This window comes from Carcharodon carcharias, chromosome 7 (genome assembly GCF_017639515.1).
Source record: "Carcharodon carcharias isolate sCarCar2 chromosome 7, sCarCar2.pri, whole genome shotgun sequence".
Lineage (NCBI taxonomy): Eukaryota > Metazoa > Chordata > Chondrichthyes > Lamniformes > Lamnidae > Carcharodon > Carcharodon carcharias.
In genome coordinates this window covers 191,601,879-191,627,538 of record NC_054473.1, presented here as the reverse complement: position 1 = coordinate 191,627,538, position 25,660 = coordinate 191,601,879, and the positions used below count along the sequence as shown (strand labels likewise).

The following is a 25,660-nucleotide window of genomic DNA, read 5'->3' as shown; positions in this document are numbered from 1 at the left end:
GAAAATGCCCACGCATGCACACTGAAAGTAGTTTGAGTTCAGTTGGTCAGTGTGCTCAAAGTTGAAAGGGGTTGCCAGCAGAGGCAGCACAGAAGAGGGACAGAAAGCAAGTCCCAAACTAAAGTTGAAACCAACTACCAGGAGAAGCTGGGCAGGAGGGAGCTACAGGAAACAAGTTACCCCAAAGAACAGAAGAAGAGGGGTCCCAAGAAGACCTTCTAGTCAAAGGAAATGAACAGGAACCTGGAAAAGGTCCTATTAGGTGAAGTTAAGAGTGAGGAGCAGAGAAAAGCTCCAAGATTAAAGGGAGAAAGCTGCAGGATGCAGATTTAAAGCAATCTTGGCTTGCGAGAAGCCAGAAACCCAAGGAGACAGCTAAACGTCTGTAACTCTTTACTATGGGCATGTGAGCAGTGGTGTTCTATTGGCATGGCTGAGCATTTGAGAGAGAGTGTGTAGAAGGAATCTTCAATGCACGAGGCAATCTAGGGGAGAAGAACATCAGAAGGAGAATTCAAAACCCTGGCGGTGGACAGTTGTGGAAGCGTCTGAGAGAAAGCGTCAGTTTGGGAAAAGATTCCAAAGCGAATTCTCCGAAAGTAGAGATTGGAAACCCCATGTGAAAGGTGGAGACTAGTGAGGCCAGTTGGCTCATGACAAGTGTTTGAGAGGAGTTGAGGAGAGATCCATAGCATCTGTGTGGGGTGACATCTGTCACTTGGTTTCAGAGTGTGGTGTGCCTGACCACAGGTTGTCTATTGGTTTACATGGACTGTGTCCTTACTGTGAACATTAGAGAATAAAATAGCTTTTGTAACCTGTGTTACCCTTACGAATCTATATATATGCCTGTAAAGGTACAGTTGTGGGTGAAGAAATATTGTAAAATAGTTCATCTTTTCTTGTTTAAAAATGTTTTATTCTTTTGTTAAAAATTCATCAGCTGACTCCTGTGACTCTGTTCAGTGGCCACCCTCCGTGTATCTAAACAAAAAATAAAAGTCAGGATCTATCAAGCCAGGTTCCAGCCTGGGATCTGACTTGCCCAGTAACAACATCAGCTGGGATCACAACAATACAGTCCAAAATACAGTCGGAATCCTCACTCCATATACTGTACAATATACAATCAGAAATACAGACTGAGCCCTCAGGATCCTAGGCCCAACCATCTTCAACTACTTCATCAATGACCTTCCTTCCATCATATGGTTAGAAATGGGGATGTTCGCTGACGATTTCAAAATGTTCAGCACCATTCACGACTCCTCAAATACTGAAGCAGTCCACGTCCAAATGCAGCAAGACCTGGGCAACACCGTGGCTTTGGCTGACAAGTGGTAAATAACATTCATGCCACACAAGTGTCAAGTAATGACCATCTCCAACAAGAGAGAATCTAACCATCGCCCCATGACATTCAATGGCATTACCTTCGCTGAATCCCCCACTATCGACCTCCTGGGGGTTATGACTGACCGTAATGGGAGCTGGATTGGCCATTTAAATACTGTGGCTACAAGAGCAAGTCAGAGGCTAGGAATTCTGCAGCGAGTAACTCACCTCCTGACTCCCCAAAGCCTGTCCACCATCTATAAGGCGCAACTCAGAAGTGTGATGGAATACTCTCCATTTGCCTGGATGAGTGCAGCTCCAACAACACTCAAGAAGCATGACACCATCCAGGATAAAGCAGCACGTTTAATTGGCACCCCACCCACAAACATTCACTCCCTCCACCACCGACGAACAGTGCCAGCAGTATATACCACCTACAAGATGCACTGCAGAAGCTCACCAAAGCTCCTTAGGCAGCACCCTCCAAACCCTGGATCGCTACCATCTTGGACAAGGGCAGCAGATACGTGGGAACCCCACCACCTGGAAGTTCCCCTCCAAGCCACTCACCATCCTGACTTGGAAATATATCACCGTTCCTTCACTGTCACTGGGTCAAAATCCTGGAACTCCCTCCCTAACAGCACTGTGGGTGTGCCTACACCACATGGACTGCAGCGGTTCAAGAAGGCAGCTCACCACCACCTTCTCAAGGACTATTAGAGATGGGCAATAAATGCTGGCATAGCCAACGACGCCCACATCCCATAAGTGAATTTTTAAAAATGTATACTGAACAATATAAAGTCAGAAATACAGACTGAACCTTCACGGTATACTGTACAATATAGAATGCACTGTTAATTATTCCAAGGTAGTTGGTTCCATTTGACATGATCCAGGAAAGTAGATTACAGAAGCAATCTTTGTTTTTTAGCCATTAGTGAATACAATTATAGAATTCTTTAAACCAACATGCATCACATTTCACTCTTTTAGAATTGTGCTCCTGTTGTTCCCAACTTACCCGTTTGGCATTGAATTCTGGGTGCATCACGCAGGTAGCCCCCACCCAGAGGGGGCACAGCAGTTTATTGAGAACTCCGTGGAGGTGATGTAGTGGTAGAACGTGGAGAATCACATCATCCCTGCTCCATTCCCATTGTTTCACCAGGCTGGTCACCTGTAGATAGATAAATTTACACAGTTGGTGCTACGCAACACAGCGAAAATAACTTATATTTATGTAGCACCTTTATTGTTTTCCAAGGCACTTCATGAGAACATTATAAAACAAAGTATGGCACCAAGCACATAAGGAGATATTAGGGCAGATGACCAAAAGCTTGATCAAAGAGATAGTTTTTAAGATGTGTCTTGAAGGAGAAACGGAGAGGTATAGGGAGGGAATGCCAGAGCTTAGGGCTGACACAACTGAAGGTACGGCCATCAACGATGGTGCAATTATAAGTCGGAATGCACAAAGGGCTAGAATTAGAGGATCGCAGAAATCTCAGAGGGTTGTGGGGTTAAGGAGCGGTAAAGCCCATTGAGGGATTTGAAAATAAGGGTTTGAATTTTAAAGTCAAGACGTTGCTTGATTAGGAGTAAATGTAGGTCAGCAAACACAGGGGTGATAGGGGAATGGGAGTAGCTGTGAGTCAAGGCAAGGACAGCAGAGTTTTGGTCTATCTCAAGTTTACAGAGGGTAGAATGTGGGTGACCCCCGAGGAGAGTATTGGAACAGTTGAGCCTAACACTAACAAAGGCATGAATGAGGGTTTCAGCAGATGAGCTGAGGAAAAAAATCAAGCAATGTTACAGAAGTGGAACAGGCAGTCTTAATGTTGGCACAAATATGAGGTCAGAAGCTCATTATAGGATCAAAAGTGAGACCAAGGTTGCAAACAGACTGCTTCAATCACAGGATCTTAACAGCACAGAAGGAGGCCATTCAGCCCATCATGTCTGCACTGGCTCTCCAAATAAGTATTATAACCTAGTGCCATTGCCCTGCCTTTTCCCCGTCCCTTGCACATTGTTTCTATTCAAATAATCATCTAATATCCTCTTGAATGCCTCAATTGAAGCTGCCTCCATCACACTTCCAGGCAGCACATTCCAGGCCTGACCCACTCGTTGTGTGAAAGTATCTCACATCACACTTGCCTCTTTTACAAATCACTTTAAATCCATGCCCTCTCATTCTTGATCCTTTTATGAGTGGGAACAGCTTCTCCCTATCTACTCTGTCCCGCCCCCTCATGATTTTGATCATCTCTATCAAATCTCCTCTCAGCCTACTTCTCTCCAAGGAGAACAGTCCCAACCTTTCCAAATCTATCTTCATAACTGAAGTTTCTCTCCCTGGAACTATTCTTGTAAACCTCTTCTGCACTCTCTCCAATATGTTCACATCCTTCCTATAATACGGTGCCCAGAACTGTACAGAATATTCCAGTTGAAGTCTAAAGAGTGTCTTATATAAATTCAGGATAACCTCCCTGCTCTTGTACTCTATGCCCCTATTTATAAAGCCCAGGATACTATATGCTTTATTAACTGCTCTCTCCACCTGTCCTGCCGCCTTCAATGATCTATACATAAATACACCCAAGTCTTTCTGCTCCTGCACCCCCTTCAAAATTTCACCCCTTACTTTATATTGTCTGCCCGCATTCTTCCGACCAAAATGCATCACCTCACACCTCTGTATTGAACTTCATCTCAGATTGTTTGCCAGGGATTAGGAATGGAGTCGGCAGGAACAGCGTTCAGAATGTTAAACAAACATTCTTAACACACTCATGAACCTGAGAGAAAACACTTCTCCTCATCTGTCTTAAATGAGTAACCCCTTATTTTTAAACCATAATGCTAGATTCTTCCACAAGAGGAAACATCCTCTCCACGTTCAATCTGTCAAGACCTCTTAGAATCTAATATGTTTCAATCAAGTCGCTTCTTATTCTTCCAGACTCCACTGGATACGAGCCTAACCTGCCCAGCCTTTCCTCATAAGACAACCTGCCCATTCCTAGTATTAATCTAGTAAACCTCCTCTGAACTGCTTCGAACGCATTTACATCCTTCCTTAAATATGGAGACCAAAATTGTATAGAGTACTTCAGATGTGGTCTCACCAGTGCCCTTTATAACTAAAGCACAACCTCCATACTTTTGTAAGCAATTCCCCTCACAATAAGCGATAACATTCTATCAGCTTTCCTAATTGCATGTACTCAGTGTCTGTAATACTGGCTGGTGGACAGGTCACATGAGTGAGAGAGGATATTAGATTGAAAGATTAAAATAGAGAATCTGTTTGGGTGGAGCTAAGAAACAGCAAACGGCAGCAAACTTTGGTAGGAGTTGTTTATAGGTAATGTGGGGCACGGTATAAATCAGGAAATGAGAGGCGCATTTAACAAGGGTAATACAGTACAAAAACAGAATTACCTGGAAAAACTCAGCAGGTCTGGCAGCATCGGCGGAGAAGAAAAGAGTTGATGTTTCGAGTCCTCATGACCCTTCGACAGAACTAGGTGAATCCCAGGAAGGGTTGAAATATAAGCTGGTTTAAGGTGGTGGTAGCGGTGGGGTTGGGTGGGGGGAGAGAAGTGGAGGGGGGTGGTGTGGTTGTAGGCAAAAGCAGTGATAGAAGCAGATCATCAAAAGATGTCACAGACGGCAGAACAAAAGAACACATAGGTGTCGAAGTTGGTGATATTATCTAAACGAATGTGCTAATTAAGAATGGATGGTAGGGCACTCAAGGTATAGCTCTAGTGGGGGTGGGGGGAGCATAAAAGATTTAAAAATATTTAAAAATAATGGAAAAAGGAGAGAAAAAGAAAAATCTATTTAATACAGTAATCACTGGGGGCTTGAATCTACATATAGACTGGGTAGACCCAATTAGCACTAATAGTGTGGAGGACGAATTCCTGCAGTGTATCCGAGGTGGTTTTCCAGAACAATATATTGAAACACTTAAAAACTAGGAGCAGGAGTAGGCCATTCGGCCCTTCGAGCCTGCTCCGCCATTCAATATGACCATGGCTGATCCCCTATCTCAATGCCATATTCCTGCTTTCTCTCCGTACCCCTTGATGCCCCTAATATCCAAAAATTTATCAATTTCTTTCTTGAATATACTCAGTGACCCGGCCTCCACAGCCTTCTGTGGTAGAGAATTCCACAGGTTTACCACCCTCTGAGTGAAGAAATTTTTCCTCATCTCAGTCCTAAATGGCCTGCCCCGTATCCTGAGACTGTGGCCCCTGGTTCTAGACTCTCCAACCAGGGGAAACATCCTCCCTGCATCCAGTCTGTCCAGCCCTGTTAGAATTTTATAAGTTTCAATCAGATCCCCTCTCATTCTTCTAAACTCTAGTGAATACAGGCCCAGTCGAACCAAACCCTCCTCATACGACAGTCCTGCCATCCCTAGTATCAGCCTAGTGAACCTTTGCTGCACTCCCTCTATGATTACTATAAGCTTTCTGAAGTAGGGAGACCAAAACTGCATGCAATGCTCCAGGTGTGGTCTCACCAAGGCCCTGTATAACTGCAGTAAGACATCCCTATTTCTGAACTCAAATCCTCTTGCAATGAAGGCCAACATCCCATTTGCCTTCCTAATTGCTGGCTGCACCTGCCTGTTTACTTTCATTGGTGAACAAGGGCACTCAGATCCCTTTGTACATCCACATTTTCCAATATATCACCATTTAAATAATACTCTGCCTTTTGCCTTTCTGTTCTTCACACCAAAGTGTATAACTTGACATTTATCCATGTTATGCTGCATCTGCCATGTGTTTGCCCACATACACAATTTGTCTAAATTGCCCTGAAGCCTCCTTGCATCCTCCTCACCAGCCCAGTTTTGTGTCATCAGCAAACTTCGAAATATTGGTTCCCTCATCCAAGTCATTTATATATATTGTGATGAATAGCTGAGACCCAAGCACTGATCCCTGCAGTACCCCACTAGTCATTGCCTGCCACCTGGAAAAAGACCCATTTATTCCCACTCTCTGTTTCCAGTCTGCCATCCAATTCTCAATCCATGCCAATTTATTATCCCCAGTCCCATGTGCTTTGATTTTGCCTATTAGCCTCTTGTGTGGGACCTTTTCAAAAGCCTTATTGAAATCCAAATACACCACATCCACTGGTTCTCCCTTATCTATTAGTTACATCCTCAAAAAAAGTCCAGTAGATTAGTTAAACATGATTTCCCTTTCATAAAGCCATGCTGACTTTGTCTAATCCCGTTAATGCTTTCCAAGTGTTCTGTTACCACGCCTTTTATAACAAACTCTAGCATTTTCCCCACTACTGATGTGTAATTGCTGACTGATCTGTAATTCTCTGTTTTTTCTGTCCCTCCTTTTTTAAATAGTGGGGTTACATTTGCCACCCTCCAACTGTAGGAACTGCTCCAGAGTCCATAGAATTTTGGAAGATGACCACAAATTCATCCAATATTTCCAGGGCCACTTCCTTTAGTACCCTGGGATGTAGATAATTAGGCCCTGGGGATTTTTCAGCCTTTAACCCCATTAATTTCTCTAGCACCATTTTTTTTACTCATACTGATTTTCTTCAATTCCTCTTTCTCACTAGACCCCTGGTTCCCTAACATTTCTGGGAAATTATTTGTGTCCTCTTCTGTGAAGATAGAACCAAAATATGTCCTCAATTCTTCTGCCATTTCTTTGTTCATCATTATAATTTCGTCCATTTCTGACTGTAAGGGACCTACGCTTGTCTTCGCTAATCATTTTCTCTTCACATATTTATAGAAGCTTTTAGTCAGTTTTCAGGTTCCTTGAAAGTTTACTCTCAAACTCCATTTTCCCCTTCTTGATCAATATTTATGTCCACTTTTACTGAATTTTAAATTGCTCCCAATCCTCAGGCTTGTTGCTTTATCTGGCAATTTTATATGTCTCCTCTTTGGATCTAATACTATCCCTAGTTTCTTTTGTAATCCATGGTTGAGCCACCTTTGCGATTTTATTTTTGCGCCAGACAGGAATGAATTATTGTTGTAATTCATGCATACGTTCCTTAAATATTAGCCATTGCCTATCCTTTTAGTAAGGTTCCCCTATCCATCATTGCCAACTCACGCCTCATACGCTCATAGTTCCCTTTAGTAAGATTCAGGACCCTAGTTTTGGGTTCAACTTCTTCACTCTCCAACCTAACGAACAATTCCATCATCTTATGGTCGCTCTTCCCCAAGGGGCCCCGCACAACAAGATTATTAATTAATCCTTCCTCATTGCATAATACCCAGTCTAGGACAGCCTGCTCTCTAGTTGGTTCCTCTATGTATTGGTTTAAAAAGCCATCATGTACACACTCCAGGAAATCCTCCTCCACCGTATTATTGCTAGTTTGGTTTATCCAATCTACATGTAGGTTAAAGTCACCCATGATTACAGTTGTACCCTTATTGCGTCTCTAATTTCCTGCTTAATGCATTCCATTACATCTCCATTACTGTTTGGGGGCCTATAGACAACTGCCACCAACATTTCTTCTGTTATTCATTCACGGGATATGGACATCGCTGGCAGTGCCAGCATTTATTGCCCATCCTTAGTTGCCCTTGAGAAGATGGTGGTGAATTGCCTTCTTGAACCGCTGTAGTCCATGTGCTGTAGGTACACCCACAGTGCTGTTAGGGAGGGAGTTCCAGGATTTTGACTCAGTGACAGTGAAGGAACGGCGATATATTTCCAAGTGAGGATGGTGAGTGACTTGGAGGGGAACTTCCAGGTGGTGGTGTTCCCATCTATTTGCTGCCCTCGTCTGTCTAGATTATAATGGTTGTGGATTTGGAAGGTGCTGTCGAAGGAGCCTTGGTGAATTCCCGCAGTGCATCTTGTAGATGGTACACACTGCTGCTACTGTGCGTCGGTGATGGAGGTTTGTAGATGTGGTGCCAATCAATTGAGCTGCTTTGTCCTGGATGGTGTCAAGCTTCTTGAGCATTGTTGGAGCTGCACTCATCCAGGCAAGGGGGGAGTATTCCATCACACTCCTGACTTGTGCCTTGTAGGTGGACAGGCTTTGGGGAGTCAGGAAGTGAGTTATTCGTGGCACAATTCCTAGCCTCTGACCTGCTCTTGTAGCCACAGTATTTATATGGCTCAAGGGGATGAATGACCTACTCCTCCCCTATTTCCTATGCCTCTGCAATACTGACTTGTGTACACAGTGTCCTTAATACTATCTCATATACACAGTCTCTGTGATACAGTTTCTGTAATATCAGCCCGTGTACACAAGGGGAGGTGGTGGCATAGCGGTATAATCACTGGACCAGTTTTCCCGAGAATCAGGGTAATTCTCTGGGGGCCCAGGTTCAAATCAGAAAATTGAATCCAATAAAAATCTGGAGTTAATAGTGTGATGATGACCATGAAATCATTGCCGATTGTTCACTAATGCCCCTTTAGGGGAGGAAATGTGCCACCCTTACCTGGTGTGGCCTACATGTGACTCCAGGCACACAGCAATGTGGTTGACTCTTAAAATGCCCTCTGAACAAGGGAAATTAGGGATGGGCAATAAATGCTGGCCTAGCCAGTGATGCCCATCCTATGACTGAATTTTTAAAATTCTCTGTGATACCAGTTTGCATGTACACAGTTTCTGCACTACTGACTTGTGTACACGGTCTTTGTGCTACCAGCCTGTGTACACATTGTCTGTAATACCGGCTCATGTACACAAAGTCTACGATACTAACACGTCTACACAGCATGTGTAACAATGGCTTGTGTGTAGAGTTTGCTTTCAACTATTATTTCTCCCTCTATAATATGCAATGTGTTTCTGTTGACTCTATTAGATGTTCCATTATGCAGTCAGCTTCTGTTAGGGCTCTGAGCTGTGACTATTCACCTGAAACATTGCTTTCAGGAGCATGGTTAATGTGGGAATATTAATGAGACCCCCAGGGTTAACCTGACGTTAACTGTCTGATCTGCTCTCCACATGATCAGTGAGATCGTTACTTGGTTGTCATCTCAGGCAATGTACAACACAGACATTTGAAAGCTCACAACCTCTTAATCTTAAAAACATAAGTGGTGCAAAGATTCACACTTCCTTCTCTCTGGACTGGAGGGTCTGATGTGGTGTCCTCAAGGTGTGACATCACCAGCAGCAACAAGGACAGAAAAATGACGAGAGGATTCACAATGTCGTGAACGTTGGAGGACTGGGGGTGAGTTACAGCTGGAATCTAATCGTGGGGTTTGGGAGTTTATACATAGAACAACAGATACCCAGGAAGGAGTTACACACTGGAAAATAACTGAGGGGTTCAGGGAGTTTGTATGTAGAGTTACAGATGCTACAGAATGAGTTACTGGCTGGAATCAAATTGAGGGGTTGGTGGTGGGGGGGGGGGGGGGGGGGGGGGGGGGGGGGGGGGGTTTAATATATCGAATAACGGACAATAGCGAGTGAGCTGCTGGTGCCATGATGTTTTAGCAGACACATATTAGCCCCAAAATTTATGGAGAAGCAGGAGGTTCAGGAAAGGCCAAAATGGACAAAAAACGTGGCAAAGCAGGAAATGTAAAGATTTTGTCAAAGTTAACAGCAGGACCTCATTTACATTTCCCTTCCGTTTCCAGATCAGTAACTGACCACACTGACAGGCTTCCCTCGGGATGGTGCCCAGCAATCAATGGGGATGGGACACTATTGGAGCTTGGTGACAGAGGGCATTAGGGCCTGGGAGATTTTTTTTATTCATTCATGGGGTGTGGGTGTCGCTGGCTAGGCCAACATTTATTGTCCACCCTAAATTGTCCTTGTATTAGGGATCATGGCAAGGGGAAAAGTGAGGCTGCAATCAACAAAGGGGAGGCCTCCTGATTCCCAAAGAGCTGGCAGCTCTCATTTCCCTTTCACTGCTGGGTTTCTCGACACCTGGCAATCCCACACAGCAACTGTTAAATTAAAAACAGGCTCTCCATTGTATTGCGGGGGGGTGGGGGGCTGAATTAAAGATGTTAATGAAATGCCTCCCCTCTCAGGCACTCGGAGGGATCGGAACTCTCTGCCGTGATATCAGTAACAGCTGTGCACACGGCGGGTTGGGGGTCACATTCCTTTTTTTATGCACTTTCACTGTCTCCCTCCTGTCCTGGCGGGATGAATAGCAAGTCCAGTGAATCACATGTGAACGTCATGGCCAGTAACCAGCTCAAACCAAGAGGGAAAGCAGCATAGGAAGGAAGTCACCTGACTGCACAGTATGCCATGGGTGGTGAGGACTCCTTTGGGACGCCCTGTTGTCCCACTTGTGTACAGTATCATGGCTCCTCTGTCCCTCCAGTCTGTGACAACATAACTGGCATCTGGCACAGGAGCAGCAGCTTCTCTCTCCAGTTGTTCAGTATCAGGAGAAGATTCTTGGGACAGATTGTAACCTCGTATCAAAAGGCATTTCACACCAAGTCTGTCAGCGACTGGTGTCACCAGTTCTACATAATTCTTCTCCACAATGATTAATGAGCTCTGAGAATCTTGAACAACATATTCGAGCTCTGGTACCGGATGATTTCTACACAGGGGCACTACCACCCCGCCACTCATCCAAGAGGCCCACTGGGCAACGACGTACGACACATCATTCGGACACAGGATTGAAATTCTTTGCTCCTTGATGTCGCCATCAAAACATCCCAAAGCACTTTGAATCTTCCTCGAAAGGCCCAGGCTGTATTGGTACAGGTCTCTGTATGTGTAATGACCATTATCATCTACAATTGCAAGTCTGTCTGCAAAATTTCCAGCTCTGGTGAAAACTTGTTCTGTTTTTATGAATAAGGGTGTTGTTGTACTCAGGTTTTTCTGCAAGGCTTTACTCCTGACAGCACATGTCCATTGGCCCCAGCAACAGGCATAGTGATGAAAAACTGATCCAGCAGCATATCTCAGGAAACTCGAGAGCATTCGACAACTCATGATCCTCAGCTGTCTGTTCAGTTGTCTTGGATGACTTTCTCTTTCTGCTGATTTAGAGAAAAGGGAACAGTCAGATTTCCAAGCAAATCAATAGATGGGAACTTGAATCAGTCTGTTCACCTTTGAACTATGAATTTAAATCTACTTGGGGTGGGGGGTGGCAAGAGATGAAGAGCTCTTCTTTTGGGGGCTGGACGGCACGCTGACTCAGGTGCTGTTCCTTAACAGCCAAGAACTACGCTTCAAAGGATCAAAGTCTTGTCTCACAGTCTAGCTCATTTAGGGTCTTAACTCAAATGTACTTGGACAAGCTTATTGAGGTAAGCAGGAACATGGAGTTAAGGTTACAAACAGATCAGCCATGATCTTATTAAATGGCGGAGCAGGTTTGAGGGGCCGAGTGGCCTCCTCCTGCTCCTAATTCATATGTTCATATGTACACTTAACCTGTCAAGCCAGGGAGACATTCACAACACATCAGGCTCTGAAAGCAGCACAGCTACATACAATTGGACCACTTTGTACAGTCGGCTGGTGCAAGGCAGGATCCTTGTTGCAGCATCTCACTCATAACAGCTGACCTGGATGCTCCGAATCCTCCCAGGTAATGTAATGTTCCCATCCACAACAACCCCTCACCTGGGAAACAAAGCACAGGTCACATCCCCTCCCCTGGTCACACCCCCACCCCTTCCTTCCCCTCCTCATCCCCCAGCTCACACCCCCACCTCACACCCCATTCCCCCACCCCCGCCTCACAACCCCCCTGCCCCCAACCCCGGCCTCATCACACCACACCCCATTCCCCCACCCCTGCCTCACACCCCCCACCTCACACCCCCCACCCCCGCCTCACAACCCCCCTGCCCCCAACCCCGGCCTCATCACACCACACCCCATTCCCCCACCCCTGCCTCACACCCCCCACCCCCGCCTCACAACCCCCCTGCCCCCAACCCCGGCCTCATCACACCACACCCCATTCCCCCACCCCTGCCTCACACCCCCCACCTCACACCCCCCCACCCCTGCCTCACAACCCCCTTGCCCCCAACCCCGGCCTCATCACACCACACCCCATTCCCCCACCCCTGCCTCACATCCCCCACCTCACACCCCCCCTGCCCCCAACCCCGGCCTCATCACACCACACCCCATTCCCCCACCCCTGCCTCACACCCCCCACCTCATACCCCCCCACCCCTGCCTCACAACCCCCCTGCCCCCAACACCGGCCTCATCACACCACACCCCATTCCCCCACCCCTGCCTCACACCCCCCACCTCACACCCCCCCACCCCTACCTCACAACCCCCCTGCCCCCAACCCCGGCCTCATCACACCACACCCCATTCCCCCACCCCTGCCTCACACCCCCCACCTCACACCCCCCCACCCCTGCCTCACAACCCCCCTGCCCCCAACACCGGCCTCATCACACCACACCCCATTCCCCCACCCCTGCCTCACACCCCCCACCTCACACCCCCCCACCCCCGCCTCACAACACCCCCACCCCCGCCTCACAACCCCCCTGCCCCCAACCCCGGCCTCATCACACCACACCCCATTCCCCCACCCCTGCCTCACACCCCCCACCTCACACCCCCGCCTCACACCCCCCCTGCCCCCAACCCCGGCCTCATCACACCACACCCCATTCCCCCACCCCTGCCTCACACCCCCCACCTCACACCCCCCAACCCCCGCCTCACAACCCCCCTGCCCCCAACCCCGGCCTCATCACACCACACCCCATTCCCCCACCCCTGCCTCACACCCCCCCTGCCCCCAACCCCGGCCTCATCACACCACACCCCATTCCCCCACCCCTGCCTCACACCCCCCACCTCACACCCCCGCCTCACACCCCCCCTGCCCCCAACCCCGGCCTCATCACACCACACCCCATTCCCCCACCCCTGCCTCACACCCCCCACCTCACACCCGCGCCTCACACCCCCCCTGCCCCCAACCCTGGCCTCATCACACCACACCCCATTCCCCCACCCCTGCCTCACACCCCCCACCTCACACCCCCCCTGCCCCCAACCCCGGCCTCATCACACCACACCCCATTCCCCCACCCCTGCCTCACACCCCCCACCTCACACCCGCGCCTCACACCCCCCCTGCCCCCAACCCTGGCCTCATCACACCACACCCCATTCCCCCACCCCTGCCTCACACCCCCCACCTCACACCCCCGCCTCACACCCCCCCGGCCCCCAACCCCAGCCTCATCACACCACACCCCATTCCCCCACCCCTGCCTCACATCCCCCACCTCACACCCCCCCACCCCCGCCTCACAACCCCCCTGCCCCCAACCCCGGCCTCATCACACCACACCCCATTCCCCCACCCCTGCCTCACACCCCCCACCTCACACCCCCCACCTCACACCCCCCCTGCCCCCAACCCCAGCCTCATCACACCACATCCCATTCCCCCACCCCTGCCTCACACCCCCCACCTCACACCCCCCCACCCCCGCCTCACACCCCCCCTGCCCCCAACCCCGGCCTCATCACACCACACCCCATTCCCCCACCCCTGCCTCACACCCCCCACCTCACACCCCCCCACCCCCGCCTCACAACACCCCCACCCCTGCCTCACAACCCCCACCTCATACCCCCCCACCCCTGCCTCACAACCCCCCTGCCCCCAACCCCGGCCTCATCACACCACACCCCATTCCCCCACCCCTGCCTCACACCCCCCACCTCACACCCCCACCCCTGCCTCACAACCCCCACCTCATACCCCCCCACCCCTGCCTCACAACCCCCCTGCCCCCAACCCCGGCCTCATCACACCACACCCCATTCCCCCACCCCTGCCTCACACCCCCCACCTCACACCCCCGCCTCACACCCCCCCTGCCCCCAACCCCGGCCTCATCACACCACACCCCATTCCCCCACCCCTGCCTCACACCCCCCACCTCACACCCGCGCCTCACACCCCCCCTGCCCCCAACCCTGGCCTCATCACACCACACCCCATTCCCCCACCCCTGCCTCACACCCCCCACCTCACACCCCCCCCACCCCCGCCTCACAACACCCCCACCCCCCGCCTCACAACACCCCCACCCCTGCCTCACACCCCCCCTGCCCCCAACCCCGGCCTCATCACACCACACCCCATTCCCCCACCCCTGCCTCACACCCCCCACCTCACACCCGCGCCTCACACCCCCCCTGCCCCCAACCCTGGCCTCATCACACCACACCCCATTCCCCCACCCCTGCCTCACACCCCCCACCTCACACCCCCCCACCCCCGCCTCACAACACCCCCACCCCCGCCTCACAACACCCCCACCCCTGCCTCACAACCCCCCTGCCCCCAACCCCGGCCTCATCACACCACACCCCATTCCCCCAACCCTGCCTCACACCCCCCACCTCACACCCCCCCACCCCCGCCTCACAACACCCCCTGCCCCCAACCCCGGCCTCATCACACCACACCCCTGTCCCCTCCCTCCCTGCCCCCCCCCTATCGCCCCTCTACAGAACCCACCCCACACAAGCCCCATTCCTCCCCCGGCCCCTCCATTCCCCTTTTTCCTGTGGTTTGTTTCTAAAATTTCTCATCATGATCTTACCTCAGACTCCAACGGACAGGAAGTGACGGCGACGCTGAGTCCGGGCGGAACAAGTTACCGAAGAAACGGTCCTGGCGGTGCGGTGGGGGCGGGGCCGGAGAATGAGGGGGCGCGGCTGGAGAGCGGGAGGCGGGGCCGGAGTGTGTGGAGCGGGGCCGGAGAATGAGGGGGCGGGGCCGGAGAGTGAGGGACGGGGCCAGAGTGGGGGGGCGGGGCCGGAGAGTGAGGGACGGGGCCAGAGTGGGGGGGCGGGGCCGAGGCGTGGGGGGCGGGGCCGGTGGGCGCTATTGTCAGGAGTACAGCATCTTGTCACAGGAAGCCGTGGCCTGGGCCTGTCATGGTGCAGCTGTGCGAACCCAGTGATAAACCTGTCTTACTCCTCATTGCAGCTTTTGGCTGGGGATTCGTTGCTCTTCTCCCTCACTCCATTCCTTTTCCATCACAGGACAGGAAACAGTGAGTCCAGGCTGTCAGAGTCCAGGCTATTGACCATCCCTGACTGACTGACTGACAATGCTGCAACACTCTGAATCACAACTACTAGCACGAGGAGATTCTCAATTCTTTTTCTATCTGCAGTGCAGATCTTTGCCATCAGGAGGCAGTGATCTTAGTCACTAACTGGAAGGTCAACAGCTTTTGGTCTCTGGAACTGAAAGAAAACGCCAAGCAAATGTTTGTGGCCTATTTGTCAGTTAAACCTTTCCGCTTCATACTTTACAAGTGATTTCCCCTGTCTGTACACTGGCGATCATGAGGATGTGTTTTTTTTTAATTCATTCATGGGATGTGGCCGTCGCTGGCTGGGCCAGCATTTATTGACCATCCTTTGAGAAGGTGGTGCTGAACTCTCTGCTTGAACTGTTGCAATCCATGTGGTGTAGGTACACCCACAGGGACACCCACATAGGGAGGGAGTTCCAGGATTTTGACCCAGCGACAGTGAAAAAACGGCGATATATTTCCAGGTCAGGATGGTGAGTGGCTTGGAGGGGAACTTGCAGGTAGTGGTGTTCCCATCTGGCTGCTGCCCTTGTCCTTAGAGTCATAGAATGAGTCAGGCAGTGAGTTCCAGATTCCCATCACCCTCTGGATGAAAAAATTCTTCCTTACATCCCCTCTAAACCTCCTGCCCCTTACCATAAAGCTATGCCCCCTGGTTATTGAACCCTCCACCAAAGGGAAAAGTTCCTTCCTGTCTACCCTATCTATGCCCCTCATAATCTTATACAACTCAATCATGTCCCCCCCTCAATCTCCTCTGCTCCAAGGAAAATAACCCCAGTCTATCCAAACTCTCCTCATAACTAAAACACTCCAGCCCAGGCAACAACCTGGTAAATCTCCTCTGCATCTCTCCAGTGCAATCACATGCCTCTTATAATGCAGATTCCAGAACTGAACGCAATACTCTAGCTGTGGCCTAACCACTGTTTTATACAGTTCCAGCATAATGTCCCTGCTCTTATATTCTATGCCTTGGCTAATAAAAGCAAGTGTCCCATATGCCTTCTTAACCAACTTATCTACCAGCCCCGCTACCTTAAGGGACCAGTGGATATGCATACCAAGGTCCCTCTGATCCTCGGTACTTCCCAGGGTCCTACCATTCATCATGTATTCCCGTGCCTTGTTTGTCCTTCTAGATGGTGGTGGTCATGAGTTTGGAAGATGCTGCCTAAGGAGCCCTGGTGAATTCCTGAAGAGCCTCTTGTGTATAGTACACACTGCTGTTACTGTGAGTCAATGGTGGAAGGAGTGAATGTTTGTGGATCTGGTGCCGTCAAGCAGGCTGCTTTGTCCTGGATGGTGTCAAGCTTCCTGAGTTGGAGCTGCACTCATCCAGCCAAGTGGGGAGTATTCCACCACACTCGTGATACTGCCTTGTAGATGGTGGACAGGCTTTGGGGAGTCAGGAGGTGAGTTACTCATTGCATGATTCCTAGCCTCTGACCTGCTGTTGTGGCCACAGTCTTTATATGGCTAGTCCTGTCCAGATTCTGGTCAATGGTATTCCCCAGAATGTTGATAGTGGGGGATTCAGTGATGGTAATGCCAAGGGGTGATGGTTGGATTCTCTCTTGTTGGAGATGGTCATTACCTGACATTTGTATGGCGCGAATGTTACTTGCCACTTGTCAGCCCAACACTGGATATTGTCCAGGTCTTGCTGTATTTGGACATGGACCGCTTCAGTATCTGAGGAGTTGCGAATGGTGCTGAACATTGTGCAATCATCAGTGAACATCCCCAATTCTGACCTTATGATGGAAGGACATCCCTATTAATTTATCTCCGAAGATCTTTACAAAGTGACACTGCCTTTGCATTGTACAGATGTGCATTAAACTATGTGTATTAAAGAAGCATTTGGGAAACAGGTGTTAAGTAAACTGGCGTGTATTAAATAGACAAATATTAAACTTGATTCAGTAGCCTATTGGTTGTGGTACTAACAACCCAAGAATTCCTGAGTTCAAATTCCACGAGCCTAAATTATGAAATTCAATAAATTTAGTAATTTATAAGCTGACACCTGAAAAACCAACAACAAAAAATGTCAAATTGTTGTCAAAATCAAATTGATTCACTTCAGGGAAGAGGACCTGCCACCCTTCCTGGGTCTGGCCAACTGTAACTGCAGGTCCACACTCCGTGGTTGTCTGTTAATGTCCTCAGGCCAACTAGGATGAGAAGTAAGTATTGTCTTGCCATTGATATCCATGTCCCCAAAACAATTTAAAGAACAGGTGTCTGTTAAATAGATGAATATTCAACAGGCCTACATTAAATGAATGTTTTAATGTAAAGTAGATTCTAATAGGGTCAGGGCTGCTGCCCAGCTGTTATTGAGTGTGAGAAATTAAACACTCTGCTCTTACAGCAAAGAGAGTGAGATTTGTAAAATGGGAATGGCATTTAGGTTTTTAATCCTATAAATACACTCAACTGTGAACATACAAACATACGAATTAGGAGCAGGAGTAAGCCACTCGGTCCTCAAGCCTGCTGCACCATTCGAAAAAGATTATTGCTGATTTGATTGTAACCTCAACTCCACATTTCAGTCTACCCTATCTCTTTGCTTATTAAGAATTTATCTACCTTTTCCTTAAAAATATTCAAAGACCCTGCTTCCCCTGCCTTAAGAGCTCCAAAGACTCTCACAACCCTCTGAGAGAAAAAATTTGTCCTCGCCTATATCCTAAATGAGCGACCCCTTATTTTTAAACAGTGACCCCCTAGTTCTAGATTCTCCCACAAGAGAAAAATCCTTTCCATATCGACCCTAGCTGTCAAGACCCCTCAGGATCTTATATGTTTCAATAAGGTTGCCTCTTAATCTTCTAAACTCTAGCGGATACAAGCCTAGTCTGTCCAACTTTTCTTAATAAGACAACCTGCTCATTCTAGGTATTAGTCTAATAAACTTTCTCAGAACTGCTTCCAACGCATTTACATCCTTCCTTAAGGAGACCAATACTGTACACAGTACTCCAGATGTTGTCTCACCAATGTCCTGTATAACTGAAACATAATCTCCCTACTCTTGTAATCAATTCCCTTCACAATAAATGATAACATTCTATTAGCTTTCCTAATTACTTGCTGGACCTGCATACTAGCTTTTTGTGATTCATGCACTAGGACACCCAGATCCCTCTGCGCCTCAGAGCTCTACAATCTCTCACCATTTAGATAATATGATTCTTTTTATCTTTCCTGCCTAAATGAACAATTTCATGTTTTCCCCACATTATGCCCCATTTGCCAGGTCTTTGCCCACTCAATTAACCTATCTGTATCCCTTGTGGTATTTCCTTGTGGTAACTGGATGTATAGTCAATCTCTCCTGCCAATCATGGGTCATGTGTTGAACTGTGAGGGCTCCGACCAGTGAGCTCTTAGCGCGGGCAATCCGGGGGATGGGGCTTTTCCGATGAGAGATCTGGTCGAGCGTGCAAGCACTAAAAATGTCTCTGTAATAAAGTTTAACTGTTTCTTGAGGAAACCAGTCTTCGCATTTGGCCACGAAGATGGGATCAACTTTGACTCTGCACCTCACCCTGTTACTGTGAGTAAATCAAATTTAAAAAACTACTTACCAGCCATGCCAGTGTTTGGAAGAATCGATCCATATGATGCGAATATTGAAGATTGGAGCCAGTATGTTGAGCGCCTCGGATTTTACTTTGTAGCAAATGAAATAACTGAAGAAAAGCAGAAAGCGACCCTTTTAAGTGTATGCGGCAGTAAAACACATAACCTGATTCATAACCTGACTGTCCTGAGCGCGTCCAATTCCAAGTCATATAGTGAATTCGTGGACCTGGTGAAAACACTTCCAGCTGAAGTGATAATCCATGATAATACAGCACCTCAAACTCACTTCAAGAGTTCAGGCCCCGGGAGAGTCCATCACAACCTATGTAGTGAACCTCAAGCAGTTAACAGAATACTGCAGCTTCAGAGACATTTTAAATGATGTGCTGCAGGACCGATTGGTATGTGGAGTCAAGGATGACACCATTCAGCGCTGATTGCTTGCCGAGGTAGATATCAATTTTAAACGCACCCTAGAAATCTCCCTCACCTCCCTCCCTCATGGAAAGTGCTGCGAGAGACTCACAGGCTTTGCAACGCATGGATAATGGCTCATGTACTTCATCTTGGACGGGAACTTGCTGCCAAGTGTGGCGACCTGCAAAATTAAAATGCGATTCAATGGCCACTGAGAGAAACATTAAGAAGCTTAACAAAAATGCTTCATCATTGGTTTCAAAACAAAATTGTTGTAGATGTGGAGGTGACCACGGAGCAGATACCTGTAAATTTAAAGGGGCAGGATGCCAAGGATCACGTGGTTAGGCAATGCTAGACAAAGTTGAAGCAGTCTGCAAAACAGCAAACAGACATGATAAAAGTGACAGGGACAGCAAAGACTGAAGCTGCTACTCCTGACATTTACTCCTTATATAGTGTAACTGCTATGAAGACTGAGCCTATTACGGTGACAGTACAAGTGAACGAGCAGCCACTGACAATGGAAGTGGATACTGGTGCTTCAGCAATGGTGGCAGGAGAACACACTTTCAGGTACCTTAATGAAGGAAGACAGCCAATAAATTTGGAGCAGACAAGAGCTAAATTAAGAACTTACACAGGGGAATTTATTCAAGTAATGGGCATCGCCACTGTCCCAGTCTCTTACAAGTGACAGACACGCAACTGCCTATAATAATAGTGAAAGGAGAGGGACCCAGTCTTTTAGGTCAGGATTGGCTACAGAAGATCAAACTCAACTGGTCTGAGGTATTTCACCTAAAATCAGATGGAATTCCAGAACTTCTAAGGAAATAAAAGGTTTGTAGGGATGAATTAGGGAGGTTAAAAGGCATGCACGCTAAGATACATGTTGATTCTCAGGTGATACCATGTTTCTTTAAGGCCAGGCCTGTGTCTTATACATTGAAAGAAAAGGTGGATGTGGAGCTGTGCAGCTTAGAAAAGCTGGGCATCATCCAACCTGTCCAATTCTCAGAGTGGGCCACACCCATAGTTCCAGTGGTTAAGCCTGACCATACTGTACGCATCTGTGGAGACTATAAGTTGACTAAATAAGGCAGCAAAACTAGATAAGTACCCCATACCATGGATAGATGACTTATGTGCCAAGCTGACTGGAGGCAAGTCCTATACAAAATTGGAAATAAGCCACACCTACCAACAACTAGAACTGGATAGCACGTTGAGAGAATACATGATTGTTAACACATAAAAGAGTCTCTATCAGTACACTCGTCTACCCTTTGGAGTCTCATCAGCATGCACTATTTTCCAGTGAACAATGGAGAGTCATTTACAAGGACTCCCACGAGTAGTAGTACATTTGGATGATGTTTGCATCACTGGGTTGACCGAGACTGAACACTTGGCCAACCTGGAGGAGGTGCTGAGAACGTTCATGGAAGCCAGCGTACGGTTAAAGAAGGAAAAATGCACATTTCAAGCAGCAGATTTATTTGGGTCACAGGGTGGATGCCATGGGCTTGCATCTGGTAGAAGATAAAGTTCAGACAATAAAAGATGCATCATCACCATTCAATGTAACAGAACTCAAGTCCTTCCCAGGTATGATCAACTACCAAAGCCACTTCTTACTTGTCAACTGTTTTGACACCATTACACTCGCTGCTAAAAAAGAACTACTGTTGGTATTGGAGTTCACAACAAGAAGAAGCCTTCGTGAAAGCAAAGAAATTGCTGCATTTGTCATGTTTATTGGTACAGTATGACCCAGCGAAAGAGCTGGAATTAACGTGTGATGCCTCTCCTTATGATGTAGGAGCCTGTTGTCACACAAAATGGAAAATGGATCAGAAAGGCCCATTGCCTATGTCTCGAGAATCCTTTCCCAAGCCAAGAAGAGCTATTCTCAGTTAGAAAAAGAAGGAATATCAGTAATATTCAGTGTAAAACAGTATCACCAGTACCTACATGGATGACATTTTACTATGGTGTCAGACTATAAACCATTAAAGGGATTTTTCAGCGAGGATAAGGCCATTCCACCAATAGCATCAGCAAGAATACAACGCTGGGCTCTGACATTATCTGCGTATGAGCAGTCTTTTATGTACCGCCCTGGCCAACACATTGCAAATGCAGATGCATTCAGTCATCTTCTGCTACCAGATAGTATTGTAAATATCCCGTTCCACAAGAATTAGTGCTATTATTGAATTTCTTAGATTCTTCGTATGTGTGTGCGAAACAAATTAGAAATTAGACAATCAGAGATCCAATATTGTTGGAAGTCGCAGACTTTGTTTTGCAAGGATAGTCTAACTCGCCTGTATCTGAAGAATTGAGACCATTCCATATCAGAAACACAGAATTAAGATGTCAAGATGGAATTGTGGGTGCAAGAGTTGTTGTACCATTGCAAGGTAGAGAACCACTCTTGACAGAACACCATAGTGCACTTCCAGGTATACCAAAGATGAAAATGCTTGCATGAAGCTGTGTCTGGTGGTCAGGCATTGACAGTGACATTGAAAACTTGGTCAGGCACTTTGTCCACTATCAGCAGCAACAGAAGTTACCTGTTTCAGCTCCCCTGCATCCGTGGGAGTGGCCTGGCCGACTATGGTTTTGACTACATATTGATTATGTAGGTCAATTGTTAGGTACGATGTTCTTGTTAATTGTGGATGCACATTCAAAATGGATGGATGTAAACAAAGCCAAATCGCCAACATCAAAGGCAGCTATTGAGAAGCTACGTCACTTTTTCAGCATTCTTGGCCTACCTGAAATTGTTGTTTCTGATAATGGTCGCGTCTTTACCAGCACCGAGTTTAAGAAATTTATGAGTTGATGTGGAATCCAACATCTTAAAACAGCCCCTTGGTATCCCTCATCAAATGGTCTATCTGAAAGGGCAGTACAAATTTTTAAATCTGATATGAAAAAGTTATCAAAAATAGCTCTGAAATCTCAACTTTCCTGGTTTCTCTTCAGTTATTGTACAATGCCACATTCGACTAGATGTTCAACACCATCAGAGTTATTAATGAAACACTGTCAGCATACATGTTTACACTTGGTGTTTCTGAATTTAGAAGGGAAGGTAGAGCAGAACCAGACTAATCAGAAATGTAACAATGACATACGCAGTAAAGCTCGCACATTCAGTGTAGGTGACACGGTATACGTGTGAAATTTCAGCAGGGGATCCTGTTGGGCTCCAGGAGTCATTGTTTCAAAGACTGATCCATTATCTTCCAAGTACAAATAGGAGATAGAATCGTCCGTAAGCACATAGATCACATCCGTGCCAGAGAGACATTCCAACAATTAACTGATCGACCTGTGATTGACATTGAACCGTCGACCTTTTGTTTAAATGTTTTTCTGTAAAGAGTAATTGTAAAAAACTAAAGGGGGAGGAAATGTGGTAACAGGATGTATAGTCACTGCCTACTGCCAATCACGGATCATGTGATGTACTGTGGAGGGCTCCGATCAGTGAGCTCTTAGCGCGGGCAATCCACGGGACAGGACTTTGCCGATGAGAGATCTGGCCAAGCGTGCAAACACTGAAAATGTCTCTGTAACAAAGTTTAACTGTTTCCTGATTAAACGAGTCTGGTCCACAGAGTCATCACGTTCCTTGTGCTGGCTACTTAATTTTTCTTCCTAGTCCACATGTTAGCTGATATTGTTAATGATTCTCTTATCTCCAGGTACTGTCCCTTTCTCTTTTAAATCTAGCATCATCAGCTCGACTCAAGAAACAAGCCATCACCCCAGCGTCCATGTAAACTACTGCCCAACACCAACCACCTTAAATAACAAAATCTCAGCAAGAAGAGCAGTCAAAAGGAGGACCTGAAGGCAGTAACCACCACCTAGAAAATATATCCAATCCAGCTCAGTCTGTGGCTCCAGAGTGGAGTGACCACCTGCTGAAAGAAATCAAAGTGTGACACCACAGGAAACAAGTAAGTGATTGATTGGTGAATATAAGATCATAAGACATAGGAGAAGAAATTAGGCCATTCGGCCCATCGAGTCTGCTCCACCATTCAATCATAGCTGATAAGTTTCTCAACCCCATTCTCCCTCCTTCTCCCCATAATCTTTGATCGCCTTACCAATCAAGAACCTATCCATCTTGGTCTTAAATACACTCAGTGACCTGGCCTCCACAGCCTTCTGTGGCAATGAATTCCATAGATTCACCACTCTCTGGCTAAAGAAGTTTCTCCTCATCTCTGTTCTAAAAGGTCTTCTCTTTACTCTGAGGCTGTGCCCTCAGATCCTAGTCTCTCCTACTAATGGAAACATCTTCCCCACGTCCACTCTATCCAGGCCTTTCAGTATTCTGTAAGTTTCAATCAGATCCCCCCTCATCCTTCTAAACTCCATCGAGTATAGACCCAGAGTTCTCAAACGTTCTTCATATGTTAAGCCTTTCATTCCTGGGATCATTCCTGGGATCATTCTCGTGAACCTCCTCTGGACCCTCTCCAGGGCCAGCACATCCTTCTTGAGATACGGGGCCCAAAATTGCTCACAATATTCTAAATGTGGTCTGACCAGAGCCTTATAAAGCCTCAGCAGCACATCCCTGCTTTTATATTCTAGTCCTCTCGAAATAAATGCCAACATTGTATTTGCCTTCCTAACTACTGACTCAACCTGCAAGTTAACCTTAAGAGAATCCTGGACTAGGACTCCCAAGTCCCTTTGCACTCCAGATTTCTGAATTCTCTCCCCATTTAGAAAATAGTCTATGCCTCTATTCTTTCTACCAAAGTGCATGACCTCACACTTCTCCACATTGTATTCCATCTGCCACTTCTTTACCCATTCTCCTAACCTGTCCAAATCCTTCTGCAGCCTCCCCGCCTCCTCAATATTACCTGTCCCTCCACCTATCTTTGTGCAAACTTCTGCAAACTTAGCCGGGATGCCCTCAGTTCCTTCATCTAGATCATTAATGTATAAAGTGAAAAGTTGTGGTCCCAACACTGACCCCTGCGGAACTCCACTAGTCACCAGCTGCCATCCTGAGAAGGACCCCCTTATCCCCACTCTCTGCCTCCTGCCAGAGAGCCAATCTTCTTTCCATGCTAGTACTTTGCCTCTAACGCCATGGGCTCTTATCTTACTGAGCAGCCTCCTGTGCGGCACCTTGTCAAAGGCCTTCTGGAAGTCCAAGTAGATAACATCCATTGGCTCTCCTTTGTCTAACCTACTCGTTACCTCCTCAAAGAATTCTAACAGATTTGTCAGGCATGACCTCCCCTTAATGAAACCCATGCTGACAAGCAATATTTTGCTTGTTCATCTTCAAAGTTTGTGTAATTTATTAGTCATTGTAAGGTTATATTGGTTGTAGTAAGGTTTAATAATAGTGGTAAAGGTTATTGGGATTAACAGTATTTATTAAAATTTGAGTGACAGGTAAAGCTAGTATTTCAAGCTGCTACTGTGCAGTAGCAACACGAGTGATATTCGCCAGTAACAGGATGCTGCCGTCAACCCAAAAAGATGTTCTGTCTATCACACAAATGAGTAACGTGGTATATGAACTTCAGTGCCAGTGTGATACTAGATATGTAGGCCATACGTCCCAAAGATTGGTGGATCATATCAAACAGCATGTCCCAGTCGTTGTTCACAACAGGCAAAGTATAGATTGTACCTAACCAGCCCATGCTTGCAAAACTCAAAACACGGTGTCCAATATAAGATGTGATTCTGCAATTGGACAACATTTGTTAAATAATCCTCAGTGTGGTAAGAATTATGCTGAACACCAATTTAAAATTGTCAGTTGGGCTCGCAGTGTGGCGCATTTGTGTGTACTGGAAGCTACGTATATTAATACACAAGGCCCTGTTCTTTGTAGACAGAAAGAACGTGTACATATATTGTGCCTGTTTCAGCTAAATAAAATAAGTGACCGTCATTCCTCAGGGCAATGCCTTGATCAATCATAGTCAAGCTGTCTGGTTTAAATTTCAAACATTGCTCGGCAGTTAACTGTCAGTCACCATTAACTGGTGCACTCTCAATAGCAATGCTCTGCCAATCAGAGGCTGCTTGCCAACCAATCAGCATTCTCTTCTCATACAGTGTAAATTGTTGTTCCCTTTGCATTTGGAATTCTTGCAAATTTT

At 47.3% G+C, this 25,660-nt stretch overlaps 1 protein-coding gene across 5 annotated transcripts in view; it reads right to left on the bottom strand.

The window, feature by feature from the left end:
* Positions 1–15,067, bottom strand: part of acsf3 (acyl-CoA synthetase family member 3) — a 183,886-nt gene extending 168,819 nt beyond the window's left edge. For 2 of the 5 annotated variants that reach the window (XM_041190756.1, XM_041190760.1), the window contains exons 1-4: positions 14,967–15,067; positions 11,854–11,985; positions 10,621–11,393; positions 2,366–2,521 (exon numbers count right to left, since the gene is read on the bottom strand). In XM_041190756.1, the coding sequence (XP_041046690.1) occupies positions 2,366–2,521; positions 10,621–11,393; positions 11,854–11,968 (1,044 nt within the window). In that variant the 5' untranslated portion in view covers positions 11,969–11,985; positions 14,967–15,067. Of the gene's footprint in view, positions 1–2,365; positions 2,522–10,620; positions 11,394–11,793; positions 11,986–14,966 lie in introns of those variants that run through there. The other 3 variants (XM_041190759.1, XM_041190758.1, XM_041190757.1) reach the window with 3 other exon arrangements.
* Positions 15,068–25,660: the final 10,593 nt, after the last annotated feature.